Raw genomic sequence first — 18577 nt, forward strand, 5'->3', positions numbered from 1 at the left:
CAGAGGTGAGGTGGAAGGGGAGGAGGGAGAGACAGAGTCTTCAGTAGAGGAGGAAGACATAGCAGACTCTTCTGACAGATTACAACGCCAACAAACCACAATGGCCACTCCACAGCAAATACAAGAACTTGTAGCAGCTGTTCAGAGCCTAAACTTGGAAGTCCAGAATCTTAAAACTGCAAACGCCACACTACAGCAAAGGGTCACTGAACGAGAACAACCTACGACAGATTTACCTCCACTTCCCTTGGTATCAGCCAAATTTGACGGCACCCCCAAGAAACTTAAGGAGTTTCTAGATGCCTGTAATTTACATTTTTCTTTTCGAACCCAAGCATATTCTTCAGGCCATGCCAAAGTCGGGTTCATGATCACCCACATGACTGGAAATGCCCTAGCTTGGGCTACCCCTCTGGTCAACCGGGCTGATCCGGTTCTCCAAGATTATGATGCCTTCAAAACACTGATCCAACAGATGTTTTTGCGCACTGAAAGTACCTACTTGGCATCTGAGGACCTTTTGGACATTAAACAAGGGAGCACAGACTTACTGTCGTACATAACTCAATTTAAACAAATGGCAGCGGAAGCAGGATGGCAAGAACAAGCACAGTACGCCATTTTCCATAGAGGGTTGAGAGAGGACCTGAAGGATGAACTGGCACGCATTGAACGTCCTCTTACCTTCGCGGATTTAATAACAGCCACTCTCCGTATTGATTTCCGCCTAGCAGAACGGCGAGCCGAACGCAAGAAGACTAAAGGCAATTTTTTGTCTCCTGCTGACTCCCTTCCCTCAATACCACCTCCTTCTACTCGCTCCTCCAGAGAGGAACCTATGCAAATCAGAACCACCCGTGCCCCTCTCACAGCAGAAGAACGCAAGGGACGCCGAGAAGGTAGTTTGCATGTACTGTGGGTCATCCACCCATCTACTTCGAGACTGCCCTGATGTGCCTCCTAGACGGTCGGGAAACGATCGCCCTTGGTAAGTGTGGGGACTCACTACCAAGGGGAGATCCCTAGTCCCAATGCCACCCTCTCCGTCAATTCCTCAGAAAGGCAGAAGACGCACGTTTTATGGTGGTGGCAGTGTCTTTGCTTGTTGAAAAATCCACGATCCAGACCCAGGGTCTACTTGATTGTAGTGCCGCTCGGAATTTTATCGATACCCAATGGGCAGAACAGAAAGGCTTAGTCCGCATTGCCAAGAAGGAGGACCAAAAGGTTGAGGGAGTAGACGGCGAGCCATTGAGCTCAGGACTAATCACCCACACCACAGAAGTACTCCCTATGTTCATCAAGCAGCACTCAGAACGTCTCTCCTTTGATATATCCGAGCAGCACACTTCCCTATTATCTTGGGCATTAGTTGGTTGAGCAAGCATAATCCTACCATAGACTGGACCAGGAACCTACTGAGTTTCCATTCCTCCTTTTGTAAAACTGCCTGCCAAAACCTACCTATGAAGCTGTTCAGACTGCATGCAGCAGCGAGTCCAAGATGGTTCACTGTCTGCCATCCCATCTCAACAAATACACGGAAGTGGTGACTGAAAAGATTCCTCTAGAATTACCTCCACACAGACCTGAGGATTGCTGCATCGATCTGCATCCTGTGGCTTTGGTTCCTTTTTGCCGAATGTATCCTCTATCTATACAGGAAAGGCAGTATCTGTGGGATTATTTGGACAAGAACCTGGCCAACGAATGAATCAGACCTTCTAAATCTCCAGCAGGGGCATCATTGTTTTTCATCCCTAAAAAAGGGACTCCTGAGTTACGCCCATGCATCGACTACAGGGGTCTTAACAAGGTGACTATAAAGGACAGATACCCCATGCCATTAATCACAGAGATCATTCAAGCTGTCCAGGCCGCTACAATCTTTACAAAGCTAGACTTATGTAATGCTTACCATCTTCGTATTCAGACAGGAGATTAATGGAAGACCGCTTTCAGGACTCCTTTCGGCCTTTACAAGTACCAGGTTATGCCTTTTGGTTTAGTTAACGCACCTTCCATTTTCCAGCGCTTCATGGACCGGCTTTTTTCCGACATACTAGGACATACAACTATAGTATACCTTGATGACATTTTTAGTTTTTTCAAGAACCCAAAAAGAACACGACTCACACGTCAAGGAAGTCTTTCGAAGGCTGCAAGAAAACCATCTCTCTGTCAAGTTGGAGAAATGTGTATTTTCTGTTTCTTCAATATCCTACCTGGGCTTCATCCTTTCTCCCGAGGGCATCGCCATGGATCCCCAAAAGGTCCGATCCATCCTAGACCGGCCACCACCCAAGTCAGTTAAGGATGTTCAGAAGTTCCTTGGTTTGGCGAATTTCCACTGGAAATTCATTCTCAACTTTTCTCAACAGGTGGTACCTATAACCTCACTTCTTAAGAAATCTTCCTCACCATTTCGTTGGTCTTCCCAAGCTGAAGAGAGCTTCCAACAACTCAAAACATCCTTCTGTTCTGCTCCGATACTCCGGCAACCGGATCAACATCTTCCATTCATCGTTGAAGCAGACGCTTCAGCAGCCGCTGTGGGGGCAGTATTACTACAAAGCTACCAAGGAAAGGAACAACCGGTGGCCTACTACTCCAAGACGCTAAGTAGTAGTCAAAGGAACTACTCTGTTATAGAGCGGGAGTTGTTGGCTATGAAGATGGCCTGCTTAGAATGGCGCCACCTTCTCCAGGGAGGAGAACATCCTTTCACCATCCGAAAGGACCATAAGAATTTGCAAGTTTTACGCCAATTTGAGTGCTACAACACAAGACAGGCAAGGTGGGCCCATTTCTTCGCTCAGTTCGACTTTGATATAACGTACATCCCCGGCGAGCAAACCCTTGTAGCAGAGGCCCTATCCTATTTCCGAACCGGAACGGACTACAAAATTGATGTTCCCAAAGTCCAAGAGGATCGGGGTGGTATCTACTTTCCTACAACAAGTCAAAGACGATTCTGTAGGGAGGTTTGAGATATAAAAGCACAACAAGAAAGCCGAATATATCATCCAGGACCGCCTCTATCTAATAAACGGCAAATTGTACCTGCCTTCGCCGACATTGGCCGACATTGGTGTCATGATTCCAAAATAGCAGGTCATCGTGGAATTAAGGGTACATTGGACTTACTACAACAACACTTTTACTGGCCCGAGATGAGAGAAGAGACCAGCCAATATGTTCAGTCTTGCTCAACCTGTCTTCGCAACAAGTCTTCCACACAAAAACCCATAGGACTACTGGAGTCATGTGCCATTCATGATGGCCCATGGAAAATATCGACTGAATTGCCCAAGTCTCAAGGATGCACTTGCATAATGGTAGTAGTGGAGTCATTCACCAAATTGGCACATTTCTCGCCCTTGCTATGGGTACCCTGGGCTTCTGAAATGGCAGATATCTTCCTGAGAGACATTTTCAGACTACACGGTCTTCCAACCAAAATCATCTCGGATCATTGGTAGCCCGTACACCTCCCATTTTTGGACAGCCTTCTGCAAGAAGTTGGGGATCGAAAGGGCACTAACTTCTGGGTTCCACCCTAGCCTTCTGCAAGAAGTTGGGGATCGAAAGGGCACTAACTTCTGGGTTCCACCCTCAATACAACGGACAAACAGAACGTCTAAATGGTACTCTGGAGCAATATCTCTGTTTTGTGAATCATCAACATGACAATTGGGTCCAACTCCTCCCCACAGCTGAATTTTCGTATAACTCCTGTCATTCTGCACTAGGCATGAGTCCTTTTTTTCTGTACTTACGGTTAACACCCCCGGAATATCCTTCCCCCTGGTTAGTCTTGATTCCAAAGTCCCTTCTGTGGATATTTCTTTAGGGCTGATCCAGAAAAGCACACTGCAAAGCCAGATTGGGTCTACAAGAGGCTCAAGAAATGAACAACACTCAGGCTAATAGACACCGAAGACCGGTGCCCGAATGGGGAATCGGAACCAAGGTGTTATTGTCCACCAGATTCCTGCCACGATGGGTACGGCCATCCAAACTGTACCCCAAATACATCGGGCCCTATAAGATTACCCAAGTCATAAACCCTGTTGCCTTCCGCCTCCAGCTTCCCAAGAGTCTACGACGTGTCCACCCAGTGTTTCACGCCTCCCAGCTGAAACAGTTTGTTGCTGACAGATGGGCTCGTAGTTTGGGTAACACCCTGGTACCTCCCGATCCCTCCAAGGATATATATGAGGTAGCTCGCATATGCGACTCCAGGTATCGCCGGGGTCGTTTGGAGTACCTCGTCCATTGGAGCGGATACCTCTGGTCAGAAAATACTTGGGAACCCAGATCCCATCTACATGCCCCCATACTATTGCGAAAGTTCCACCAGAAACACCCGGGGAAGCCAGGGGGGTGGGTCCTGGGAAGGGGCATACTGTCACATCCTGGGGTACCTGGCGACTTTGGAACTGATGGAAACGGCACCCTCTGTTAGGCAGAAACCTGTGCAGTTCCCTCTGGGACCACTGCAAAAGATTTAGGCTAACAGTGTTTGGCAGTAAACCCACTTGGTAGCAGTCTGTACCACACAGATTCACTTGGTAGCTGTGGCTGAGCAGTCAGACTTCCCTCAAGAAGAGTTAGGCAGTATACAGAGTATTCACAATAGGTCAAGAGCACACAATAGAACAAGTAAACACTGATCAGGGCTTGGTGTAAAAGAGATATCATTGTTTATTTAAAACCACATCTAGAAAAACACACAGGCACTAATAGTAAGCAATTCAAAAACACGGTCACTAAAAGATATACACTCCCTTAAAAGAATATTAGACAAGTCTTAAGTAAAGCCCCACTTATTTTCAGACAGCGGTGAGCGCTTAACGTAGATGGCACTCTAATAGTTTGTTTTAAAAAGGGAGAGAAAAGCAGGGAACAAATTGAAACAGATCCCAACACTTTTACAAGAACATCACAAGAGAGGAAGGCAAAGTAAAACCGTGAATTCGGAGTCAGTAGGCCGGATCCGCTTTAAGGGGATTGAAAAGAAATGTGTCCAAGGTCACACGGTTGCAGTGCACAAAAGTCTTGTAATGGTTCAAAAAGAAGTTGGACCACAGAAAGGGGACCAGTTAGAGGGTCAAGGCGGCCAGCCCAGTCCAAAAGGTTAAGGAGTTATTATTACCTTGTTGCAATCTTTAGAAAGAGAGGCCTGGCGGACACAGTACCTTAAAGTGGTGAGAACACTCCAGCGGGGGCAGTTGTTCCTGGCAGCGGATGCAAGTCGGTGCTTTGTCCGGGGGAAGAGAGGATCTCGTTGTGGAGGAATACAGGAGTCCGTTGCACTGCCAGGGAATAAACCAGCCGCAGAGTTTCTTAGGTACAAGGAGCGGTCTGTTGATTCGCGGTTCAGTGGTGAGTGGCTATCCGGCCGCCGGGGTGCTTGGCATGGGCAGTTCGACCACAAACCGGGCTGGGGTGCGAAGAAAGAAAGGTAAACTGGTTGTGCCCACCAGTCAGGGGAAGAAGCCTCTCCAGCTGGGAGATCTTCTCTGTCGTCGGGAAGTGGTGAGTCGGTGCCGCAGGGCCGCAGTGTCGTCTTGGTAGGTCAGCTCAGCTTCTCCCTCGTCGGATTCCCAGGTCCTGTGGCGACTTCTGAAGTTCCAGTCCCCAAAGCCCTGCTTTTATGCAGCATACCCCCATTCACTCAGCCTAGCTGTCAATCAAACATGCTAAGTGGTGAGGCGGCTGGCTCACCACTTGGGCCAATCACACGAGAGTGCGACTTGAGTTACCAAGGTAACTCAGTCCAGGGTGCCTAAAACCCCTCCCACACCCCCTGTGGTACCCAGACAGAGTGGCACCACTTTTGGAGGCTTCTGTGGAGAAGCCCGCCAAAAAGTGGAACAAAGGGCTCGACTTGGGTTGGAGTCACAGAAGAGAACACAAACGCCATTTTAGAATAGAGTCTTGGCAAAAAATACCAACCGGAGAATTAATATTAATTAAATAAACCGGCGGTATGTTCGAGGCTAGGAGAATTAAATAATTAAAGTTGGAAGCCTCGAACAATGGGAAAATCCCATAGGGAAATATTTGCGGTCGAATATAAAAAGTAGTTTCCACTGCCACCAGCCACAACTCAATCAGGGGGGACGGAGACGTGCCCCCTCGACTAACAGACCCCGGGGCAATTGAATTGCCCCGACCAGTACGTCCACAATATGATGGTTTGTACTGGTTTCTGTTAATAATTTGGGACTAGTAACGCAAATGGTGACTTTACATGCCCTGGGAGACAGTAGTCAGTCCCAGGGTATGGCGTCTATGGTGGGGTGTCACTATGACACCCCTGTGTTACTGCACGGAGGGTGCTGTGTAACACATAGTAAAAATACATGAGACCCTATGGAGTAAAGGACCCCATAGCCCATAAAACACATTACCACCAAAGGAATACCATAAATCATGTCCAAGAGTGGGAGAAAGAGTCTCACTCTTGGCAGGAGAAAAAAAACAAACTCGAGGAATCCAGCAAAGCTGCTGGGGGACTCACTAGGTTAGGACATTCAGCCTTAAGAGAGAATTCTCCCTAACACCCTCCATTACCGTTTCCATCACGTTCTGCAAAACGCAGAGTACAGGTCCAGTCTTTTGTGCGACGCTGCCGACGCTGATTGTTATCTTTTCGTCACTTCCGGCATCGGGCGCGTTGCAATGTCCTGTTTTCCAGTGCGTCTGCTGTATCCGGCGCTTTCTCCGTTTACTCGTAGCTTTTGGCTGGTTTTTCTTCCTTGTTCGTTCCCTCCTTGCCCCTGTTCTGCTGTGCTTTCCTGCTTTTCCTTTGCCTTCTCTCCCCTTGCTGAACCCTTTACCTTTACCCTTCCTCCCGTTTCCGCCCACCTTCTGTTGTTTTCTTGCTGATCTGTTTCTCATTCTAGTCCTTTGTTTTTCCCCTTTTCCTTCTTTCCCATCTTCTGGATTGACCTCCTCTGTAGCGACTCGGCCTGTATTTAGGATTGCCTTGCCTCGCCCTGAGTTGCCTTTGCCTTTCGAATTGCCATCCAGTTTTCAGACTTTGCCTGTTCTTGGACTGCTTCCTCCGGCGTTGTGTACTGTGGCAAGCTATTCCTTGCTGCGTCTTCTTCTGCATTCTACCTTTCAGAGTGCCCTCCTTTCTGCTCCGCTTCCCCGGTCTGCTGACATATCAAGACCATCGCTACAATCCACAGATCTTCTTCCAGAGCAACCTAGGTCTGTTTCCTCATAAGACTTTGACAGCTTTGGGGTTTTTTGTGCCTCCGGCTTTTTCCCCATCCTCAGGCGGCCGCGGAGGATTGCCACAGTTTACCTACAAGGTGACACACTGTGGCGTCCTTCCACGGTCGCCCTTATCTACACAAAAAAAGGAGATAACCAGACCCAAAGGAAACCAGAAGCCGGCACTTCGTTGGAAACACAGAGGTGAGGTGGAAGGGGAGGAGGGAGAGACAGTCTTCAGTAGAGGAGGAAGACATGGCAGACCCTTCTGACAGATTGGTATTTTTGTAATGATGATACCACAATAATATTGAGTAAAATTAGAGGGAAAGGCTATGAGGTAATCGTAGTATAAAATTTTTGCTGTTTACAATATTTAGAATTTGCTAATATTGCCTGGGCACATGTTATGGATATTTACAGAGCATGTCAAATGGGCCATGTGGCATCTTGGTGCTTTAGTAGTCCCTTAAAGTTGCCAGGGTGGGACCTAATACATGATCTAACTAGGCTTCTCTTCGAATGAGAATGCAGAGCTGTGTAGAACTGTATTGAGTAAATCATTTAAAAAGAGTCACTTTTAAAATTGTTTCATGAAAGTAAAATACAGTTTTGCTGCACTGTTGGTAGGCGGTTCCACAAGGAGGTTGCCAAATAAGGGGGAAACAGCCTCAATCCTGGTGATTCTTGGCATGTGATAACAGTTCAATGGTCTGGTTCTTTTTTTGGTATTTTGGAGTAATTTCTGTTAAGGCCATAATATATTTTTATACTTCTGTGTCGAACTTTATTTCTTAGCTGTTAACTTTACTTACATAGCAGACCCATGGAGTGTGTCAATACCAAGTGTGAAAAGACCTTCCTCATCACCTAGTTTGGCCTTGCAGAACAATCCAGCAGGGCTGGTTCTGAAAATCCCTCTTAAGACCTCTATAGCACGACAATTACAGCAGTTTCAAACAATAATAAACCTGTCTGCATACTACACACAATTATCTTTATCCATGCTTGTTTCTGCTTTCTCACACAAGGTTTAAAAAATAGTTTTTGTAGAGAAGTTATACACGTTTGCCACAAAACCCAAAATTCCACTTTCACGCATTTCTTTTGTAACAAATATTGAAAGTTCAGAATTGTAATACTCTGCTGGATAATAGAAATTGTCATCACTTTTCAAATCTGTGGTGTTGTACTCTTTATTTTCTGTTTTAAAAACGTTAACTACATTTGAGATGAAAAATTGAAGACAGTTTTTTGGGAAGAAACAAACATTCTTAACTATTTGGCATGCGTTGCACTTGAAAATGTTGTGTTGTCTGCGGTCTTGACCAGGATTGCATTGGCTGAACAGTTGCGTAACAAAGAGGAATGTCTGTCTTGCCAGGTTAAAGAGGAATGAATCTTCAACTTCCGTCCAAAACTATTTTCATTTTGATAACCTTCAGAAGAAACTCAAGGACCTTGAAGATGAGAACATCGTTCTTCGATCGGAGGTAACCTCTCTTGCTTTGTTTAGTTGTTGAAATGGATTGACTGATGGATGACCTATAATGGTCCTGTGATTACTGAACTTGACATCAAGTTCCAATTTGTGGTATCAACCAATTACACTCCAGAATCTAAGCCCGGACATAGATTGTGCACAAACATTTATAGTTGGGGCCTCTTACCTGCTTACCATTCAGGTTAATTGATTAATAACCAATGTCTAAAATAGTGCGATCACCTGCAGCAAGTGTTGCTTTAATCATGACTGTTACCTAAAGATAAAAATATAGACAGCATAACAGTCGGATAGGTTTAACCTTGGTTTGGCTTTTCAGTGTGATGGCAAATAACAATATTGGGAACAATCTACCACGTGCATATTGCAGGTAGACCTATGTATTCTATTTTATTTTTACATTAATAAAACTATCCCTTATACTGAAGAGAAATGGGTCAACGAACAATTGATCAAAATCATGTCAACAAAAGAATAGGAGTTAAAAAAAAATGAAAAATTAAACTATAATACAAAGCATGCTACTAATAAATGCGAATCCATCAAAAGAAAGCAAGAAAGAAAATCAGTTTGGAAAGATCAGGAAAAATCCTTCAACTAGAAAGATTTTATTGTGCACTAGAAGGTCAGGTTTTCAGGAATAAGCCTGATCTCAGAGGGCAGTGTCTTCCAGGGTTATTGTCATGACCCATAGGGGAATATCGACACTCCCTACTGAAACCGAATGGGAAAGACTCTTTCCACTGGTCCCTGATTTTAGGCAAGCAGGTAACCACAGGGTAGCATAATGAGGGGAGAGTATGTGGATAGGTAGAGTGTTTTAGGAACAGCGGAAAGAGGGTTAGGGTAACGGAATTGGATGGGACGGGGGAGTTTCTGCAAAACACAATAATCACTACGGTCACTCTTAGTTGTGACTTCACCAAACTCTCCAAAACCTAACCTGAACATCTTGATCCTGCACACCTCAACCTACTATCATGCATGCACCCTGGACACTGTACCTAGCCCCTGCACAAGAAATCTCTGAGCATAATGTGCTAAAGCAACGTTGACATAACTCATGGTAAGCAAACAATGAGGAGCTGACCGACTTATGCATGACTTGATATTGGCAATATCAGCAGACCTTGTAGTAAACGTGATAGACAGCAGATAGACATAACATGGCTTTTGTGGATAACCGCATGGAATGAATCCCCACAGAATGACCCCTCAGTCTCTTGAATTAATGCTCTGTCCACATGCACAGCATTTGTGTCACCCCTAACTTACACATCCACGTGTTAAAGCTTCACACGTGGTAACCATGCACATATGTTCATATGTTCATTAACGTTTTCTCGTGAAGCACAAAGAGTATAATGCACATGTATTCATTAACGTTTCTGGTATGTACTGAACTGAAGCCCGGGACCCCCGCAGGGAGCCCCAGGCTCCTCTTGTGTCGGAGTGTTCTCAATTCGTAGGCTCAAACCTGGGCTCAAGGAGCAGATGCTGCCTTAGAAGTCACTGTCAAGCCCTGGCCTCAAATTGGCTGCCGGCATATCGTTTTTAGAGTGCTCATCTTCCACGTACAACGTGCTGACCACCTACCTTGGCCTGTGCTGCAAATCTGGAAATCACCGGCACAGCATGCTGGGCCACAGACTCGTGGATAATGTAGCCTGGGGGCCCAGACTGTTGCAGTGCTATGGCTTGTTAGCCCTCCACTGATGGATACAATCCGCAGTGGGTTCAGCATGAATCCACCATCCTTAGTTATTGAGGAGCCGTAGAAATACTTACAGAAGAATGTCCTTCAAAGGTTAGGCATGCGAATTATCGATTGAGATGCCATTCAGTGCCCCTGGACGCTCTGAAAACTCATTTCTTTCAGAAATATCCTTGAATGCAAAACAGCATAACTCAATGCGAAGATGACAAGGCAACCAGTAGAGGTTAATCCAAAATGCAGCAATGTGTCCCTATTTACTCAATCCAGTGATAAAAGGAGCTACAGTGTGCAAGAATGATGTGCAAGGTTTACGAGTAGTGGCAGGGAGTCTGGTAAGATTAGCAGTGCAATCTCTGATACTGGTTCTAAAATGGTTTTACCCAAATTGACCTTTTACAATTGACCTTTTGCACAACTGACCTAATTATAATGATTCTAATTGACCTTCTGCACAATTGACATTTACATTATTTTAGTTATTGTATATATGTATTGGATTGGTTTTGGAGTATACATGATATAAGGGGATTGGGTGGGGGGTTTTGGATTGGGTGGGGGGTTGTGGGTGGTTTCCCCTTGCAAATATGTCCTAATTGACCTTCTAAATTAGGTCAATTCTCCCGAGGTCAATTGTGAAAAGGTCAATTAGTATACAACCTCTAAAATCAGGATGAGGAAGAACTGGTTTTATCTTCGTCAGAAGAGAAAATGTATAACATAAGCATCAAGCAATCTTGCTGATCTATTTGTAATTCATGTCACGGGTAAAAGCCAGGGATTTCACCAGGGCGTTAGCGTTAGATGCCCAAAGGGGAACAGTGTGAGGGAATATAATTTTGGATAGGTTGGGAGAATTTGATAAAGGGATACAACATTCGGTTTTTGCAGGACTGACTATTAGCCGGCCTGGGAACCAATCTGCGATGGCACAAAGACTGTTCCTAAGGCAGTGGGTGTCAACATTTGGTAACGCCCAATATAGCTGCTGTGCAGCTTCTTTTTAGAAATGTATGCACATATCTTAGCCATCAATGTAGATATTGAATAACATGAGAGCAAGATTAAATCCTGTGGCACTCCATAAGGGTTAGTGAAGGGTGCAGATATGGTTGATTCCACTTGTACGAATTGAATTAGACCTGATAAAGTAGAGATGCAATCCAGAACTTAACTCCTAATCCCATTTTAATAGAAAGAATAGAGATCAATTTCCTCTTTTCATGCCACAGAGAGGTCGAGGAGTCCCAGCAAACAGGAATCTTCCTTTTCCAGCATCTTTGTGCTACAACGAGTGTGAAAACTGAATTGATAAGATGTAAACGGCTGTGATCAGAAATGTCTTTACTGTCAAGTCAGGAATAATAGCACAACATTCAATGCAAATGACCAGGAAAGAGTAGGCAGTGATAGGTCAAAGACTGGGTAAGTCCTTAGAGTCCAGGATCAGTTCTTAGGAGGAGTTATCGCTAAACTTCTTTCAGTAGGTCATTGTAGAACCTTTGGCCAAGAGCAGCAGTCACAATATGATCCCAATAGTTAGTAATGGTGCTTGATCCACCAGACTTGATTGATATTATCAGAGTAAGATGCTTTGTCTTAAGAGTTGAAAGGCGGTCGTCTTCAGCTAGAGATCATAAATCATTTCAAGATCAAACTGCATGAGGGAGATTGATATTGAAATGGCTGGGCTGATATGGGGTTCTGCTATTATAGCTGATCAAATATTGTTGTCTTTTATTTAAAAATTAAATAGTAGCTTTACCTTGATCTTCCTAGAACCATGTAGGTGGTGTAGAAAACTATTTAGAGCAGTGTTTAAAAGTTTTAAATAGTTGTTTTGGACAGTTAATTGCATTAGAAATCTCATCCTTCAAAAATGAAATATTAGCTTCATTTAACTTTCCCCTTAACAGGAGGCAGAGCATTTTTCACTTCTGCAGTATCGGAAGTGAGACTGCGTTTCTGGCACCACTTTTCATGAACCCGAATAGGCCTTCATTGATCATGCTACACCTGCAAGTACCAAAGTGCAGAATATCAAGTACTTTTACAGAGTTTTAAGAGAAAAGAGAGCAAACTCATCACTGTCGGAGTGGGAAGCACCACAAACCGCTTCTAAGCTAGAATTGACGTTAGAAGAATTGGAAGCAATCTCTGGAAAGATGAAAAGATGACTTTCTTCTGGAATAGAGGGAGGGTCTTTTCTAACCCATGTTTTAGTGCAGTGTTTGGGAATAAACACCTTGCCTTTTGTTAGCAGGAAAAAGAATAATGTAGCAGGTGAAGCCAAAGATCAGACCCATTTGTGAAAGAAAGATGGGTACTGAAGTTTAAGAAAAATATATATAAATATTTCCATGAGTGTGGTAGAGAACGGACATGCCGGGTTCATCCCAGTTTTTCCATTTGGTTCCGACCAAAGTCGGCATTCTATCAGTGGGGTCTGACCGATGTAAATTAAAGCAGCATAGAATATTTTTAAATCATGTATTGTAGTTTATACGTAAAAGACGCAAACATGACATCAAATACATTTAACTAATAGATGGAATTATCAACTTTATCTGCAAATGAAAATAGTGTCAGTAGTAAACATATTGGAAAATGCTAATAATTCAAGTATGTGTCAAAGTGAAGCTAAACAAATTGCAGAACCAGCAAAATGTAGACATTGCTGCAAGAAAATCCTCTTCTCTATAGGTTCAGTCTTATCTATGTATTGAGTGTTGGGGTGGGGGTTCAGCTGTATACTCTAGTCATGTTGCAGTGAGAGGTATAGTATCTTAAATTGCAGTAAATGAAATCATATAAAATTAGCATTAGCAACAGCCAATCGAGAAGTATACAGTCATTTTCTACTTAACGTTGAAGTTGTTTATATAAGCACATATCTAATGAGCAAGGCCAGGTGACCTAATGTAATTAAAAGGAGGATCAGGGTATGTCAAAATGACCCAGAAAGATAGGATATCTGTCTGTACTATTGTGTCACCCCAGTGCTTCTTATTTAGATTGCCTTTCTGTCACTAGTAAATTTTTCTCATTTTTTCTTTATTGTTGTTGCTCCTTTAATCCTTTCTCCTTTAATCTTTTCTTATTTCTCATTTGACGTGCAACGATCCATCACACCCTGTTCCTGCATATTCCACCATCCCCACATGTGCTTGACCATACGATGCAGATGTCTGAACATTACTTTAAGGGCTGTTTTTTTGGGGCGGGGGGTCAGCTACCACATGGATAGCAAGATTGAGGACTTATGTTTTTGTACTGTGGTAATTAAGATGTCTTTATTACTATTTCTTTTCTAAAAAAGTAGCATTTACTCCCAGTATTACATTGTTACATATACTGCAAAAGGTTCTTTGCATGTTTAATCCTTTCTGATTTTTAGCTGTGGCAATTAAGGAGGATTTTGTGTTTTTCCATCTGTTGTGACCAGAATTGTCTTTGTAGTCTACAGAAAATGAAGACATTCTTAATGTTGAGTTGCATTTTAGGATACACTGTATCTTTTGGATGAGCAAACAGATTGGCTATCAGTCTTTGACGTAGCCCTACACAATCAACATTTGTGCCCTCTATAGCTGTCCTCAACTTTGTCTTGAGCTCTCTGGTTTGCTTTTATGATAATGTCAGGGACGATTTAAGAGAACAGAAAGCAAATCTGAACTCTATGAATTCGAAGTTGGACTCTATGGAGGAACTTTTACTTGTGAAGAAAAATTGTAAAGTACAGAACCCCAATGGCCCACTATCTCTTGTAAAGTCAGAATTGCCAAGTACTACGAAGGAACCTGCCAACTTTTACATATGTTTAAGCTACTGTGGTCTCTCGGATATGGTTTTATAGGTAGTGGCAATCTAGATATGGACGTGTAGTGTAATCACCAGCCTAGCGAAAAAAGCAAACTCATGAATTCATGAAAACATCTAAAAAATAAGCCTGGAGGCAGTAAATGAGGTTCAAGTACATTTTTAAAACCTATACTTAAAAAGGCTAAAGTTAAACGATCTGTGACATTTGATGAGTATAACTATTTTAGGGACTGTCCCCAACTCTCCTATAATAATTTTTTTTAATCCGGTAATAACAAAGGAGAAACTGAATGCTCCTTTTGAGTTGGTGCCCCCTAAGGCAATAGGGGGCACCAACTCAAGGGCTCCAACTACAGACTCACTTTGTCTGTTCAATACAAGTTTGGATGACCGGTCAACTGTGAATTGTGGGGCAGTAATATTAGCTGCCTCATCTATGAATGAGGTCTCTCTGGATATAGTATGTGGGGGAGCAGATGCTGTTTTAGTACATGCACAGAACAGTCTTTGCAGGATTATGTTGAATAACCAAGATAATTGGTGTGCACCTTTTTGTTAGAGATTCTGAGTTTAGGTCTAGAGCACATCCCGCACTGAGAGGGGGGGGAATATTTCGAATTGTAGTAATATCCTTGCTTCATTTCATTCCATCCCCTGCCTAAGAACTATTATGTCTAGCAACATTGATTTAATTCGCTTTGTGGATGATAATCGAAATTATTTGGAGCAGATTAGTTAGAATTCTAAATTGGTTTTTGACATACATGCTGTGTAAGGAAACCAATGTGCTCATAGCGATGGGATATGAGTTTTTTTTATCCCTGTGAATGTAAACAAGTGGGAGCACTATGTTGTAAATGCCCACCATAGTAGGAGTCAAGACGCCTACAGCACGATGGGTTTTGAATATTAGTTGTAGCAAGAGGCTACCAGGCATAATGTCTGTGCAACTTGTTGCAAGTGAATCTAAGGGCCAAGTTGCAAAATCAGACTGGTCCTGGTTGTTAAAGGCTTTTCTCTAAACTTGTTGTGGCACCACCATAACAAGGTCTCTAATGAAGTAGTAATAAAATTGTTCTCCAGAAATACAAAGGTATTCTTTCACTTGCTGAGGAACACTAAAGATTCCTTTAAACTTAATAAACATATCTTAATGCAAGAAGTGTGGCTGAGATTGTTGGTAACTGGATGGCTTCTTCAACCCTTATCCAAGGGTTGTAAGGGCGACCCTCTGGGGGTTTGATTGTCGCTATTGTCTGAGTTGTGTGCTCAAGCTTTTCTGATGATTTTCCAGGAGTACTCCTGATAAAGATCAATGCCGTAGGAGCAGACTTGCCTTCGTGGAAAGATCATCTAGTAATCAATATCTACTCAAATCCAGCTTCCTTGGCAAGTGGGGTCCTCCTGGGGAAAAGTAATGACTTTTTTTCTAACTGGCATCCTTCCAAGAATTTGGATAATGTGGTGATTTCAGGGGACATGCAATCTGTGGGTTCTGATGGCTTACATGGGACATGCAGAGTAAAGGCCATGCAGGGAAATCTTAGACCTGAAATGTGGTATCGAGTAGCTAGTTTGAGGAATTCATTGACAGAATGGAATCTGATTAAATCAAAAGGGAATATTTTCACCAAATGGCAAGTGGCACAGCTAAATTGATGATCAATTATGTTTTTGCTTCTAAAGCTTTAAAAAATGTGCACACTTTGCGGTCATTGACTGTAATGTTTGTGATAAGATGCTCATTTGCTTGTTTCCAACTATCACATCTTGTCCGGAGGTACAGGAAGGACTTACGAATGTAAAGACAAATCTGTTTGACAACACATTAATGTGGAACTCTTGAACTGTTCTAAAATGTATTGAGATCGTTTGGACGCTTTATGATACAGCAGTTGACAGCTCTCTTGCTCAGGATTCTTCCCCTGCAGAATGTTTTAATACCCTCCATATATTTAGGCAAGAGGTTTTAAAAGGGGTTTCTCTTAAATATTATCCACAAGGTTTCGTTCCGAATCATTTTTTTGATAATGAAATGGTTAGGAAGAAAGAGGAATTAAGACGAGAGATATGCAAGTTGTATAGGCTATGCTTTCTAGATGCGATCGTATTGGTTAGTAAAAGTAAACCAACATAGGAATTGGCTAAAGAGCCATAAATCTTTGCTGCAGAGGGACAGTGAATACAGGCTAAAGCTTTCCTTGAGGTAACAATCCCATTTCCTCTGGTCTATTATTAATAACCAGCAATTAACCCAGGCACACTCCTTGCTAAATCCTATACCGGTAGCTAGCTGGGTGGCCTCTTCTAGTAATCTATAGGTAAGAAAAAATCGAGTGCTATCCTGGTCTGTTCCTCGAGGAAACCTTTTTGGTGTGAGCTAGATTTTTCGGTAGAACAGATAATCACTGTAATGAAAAGGATTAAGAAATCCAAAGGTGCAGGGCCAAGACAGCCTTTCAAATTATACTCTTAAAGGTAGCCCCGAATTATGGGCGAACTTCCCAGCCAAACTTTTTAATAAGATCCTCGCCTGTAAAGAGATCTCAGCTTCCTGGCCATCAGGATTTGTGGTACCAGTGTTTAAAAAGGGTGGTTGTGCGTAGCCGGGTAATTACAGGCCTATTACCCTGTTGAATGTTGGCACCATGATTTTTTATTCAATCCTTTTGAAACATACAGAGGTATGGGCTATGGGAAAAAAAACATCACAATCTGCATCAATCAGGGTTTAGACATGGTATTGTCACTGGCCAAAATGGTCTAATTCTACACCTTTTACAAGGTCATGCATTGATTAAATGTACTACTCTATACTCTGTGTCTATTGACTTGTCCTCTGACTTCAACAGACCAACAATAGAGCAAACCTGTGGCAAAAATGACATTCATGTGGTCTTTCTGGTTTCATTTTGGAAAAACATATTAGCTTGCTTTAAACAAGGCTAGATGGGCAGCAGCTCATGTCCGATAGAGTGCAGACTTTTAAAGGATTGAGACAGTGGTGTGTACTGGCCCTGGCCCTCTTCAACCATTCTACATCGGAACTAGATGTGCATATTGGGAAGGTAAAGTCATTCCCACCAAAGGTGGGTGCCATGAGACTTCAGTGGTTGGATTACGCAGGCGACCTGGACCTTATGGACATAACGCCAACTGGCCTACTGCAGTCTTTGTTTGCTTTGGAGAATTATATACAGGTTGGTGATATAGTGATTAATACAGAAAAAAACATGAGGGCAGGTAAAAGGAAAAAGGGTCCTTTCTGTTGGAGGCTTCGGCTATCTGGCCTACAAGTTTTGGATGAGTGTACTCATGGAGGAATACTTGTCTGTCTTTTTGATTCTTTTAGTGCCTGTGATGACCTATTGAGTGAATTATACCTGAAAAGGGACTAGTTTCTCAAAATAACTTTAACGGTCAAAAAAGCCTTGACAGAGTGTGATTGCTGGCTGACTAGGGATTTCACAGGACAATATAAATTATTTCATAAAGTAGGGCTGGAGGGGACAAAACAAAATCTGTTGTGCCATCTTAATTAATCTGCCAACTACGTCGCTTTGCAACTAGTTTGAGGATTAGATTTAACCTATGCCTAACTAATGAATTAGTAGGGACTACGGCCAAGGTGGACCTCGGCTGCAGGTATTGTAGATTTTGCATGAATAAGAGGCTGGTGGAAACGCTGAAGCATTTATTCATTTAGTGTCCGGTGCAGAATAAACTTAAATGTCAGTTTTGTTATATCATGGCATTTTTACATATCTAAAGAACTTCTGGAAGCACATTTCTATAAGGTACATCATTTGAGATGTCAAATTGTAAGGACTATTGGTTTTTATGAGATGAATACCTTTTTCTTGTGCATTTTTCTGTTTTCTTTTGTTTGCAGAAGTATGGCTTAGTGTCTCCTTTTTTATTATCATGTGTGAAAAGTTTGTATTTAAAACTGTAACACACAAATACATTTGAAAAAGATCCAACTAAGAAGCACACACAAAATATTAACCTTTCAGCAAATTTCAATATCATAAACGTGTTTTTATGCACATTTGCCATGTAACACTATCTGTAAAGGTGCAGAAGTAAGGCTCAGACACAATGGTGCCATGTTTTTAGATAACACATTTTTTTTTAAATAAGAAAGGGATAGAAAAGGGCCTCTCTCCCTAAAGCCAAGAGGGGTTTCCCTAGCTGAAAGAAAACTACTGAAATTGTCATGAAGTCCGAAAGTAAGAAGTCTGTCACTTAGTTCTGTCCCTAACATTAATAATCTAACAAAACTGTGCAAGGATGATCTCTTC

At 42.8% G+C, this 18577-nt stretch overlaps 1 protein-coding gene across 11 annotated transcripts in view; it reads left to right on the forward strand.

Annotated features, from left to right (window-relative positions):
* TRAK1 (trafficking kinesin protein 1) overlaps nt 1–18577 on the forward strand; it is a 748555-nt gene that overhangs the window by 336779 nt on the left and 393199 nt on the right. For all 11 annotated transcript variants that reach the window (XM_069648282.1, XM_069648279.1, XM_069648284.1 and 8 more), the window contains exon 5: nt 8618–8726. In XM_069648282.1, coding sequence (XP_069504383.1) covers nt 8618–8726 — 109 coding nt within the window. The remainder of the gene's footprint in view (nt 1–8617; nt 8727–18577) is intronic.

This window comes from Ambystoma mexicanum, chromosome 2q (genome assembly GCF_040938575.1).
Source record: "Ambystoma mexicanum isolate Mex_15411 chromosome 2q, UKY_AmexF1_1, whole genome shotgun sequence".
In the NCBI taxonomy this organism is placed as follows: Eukaryota; Metazoa; Chordata; class Amphibia; order Caudata; family Ambystomatidae; genus Ambystoma; species Ambystoma mexicanum.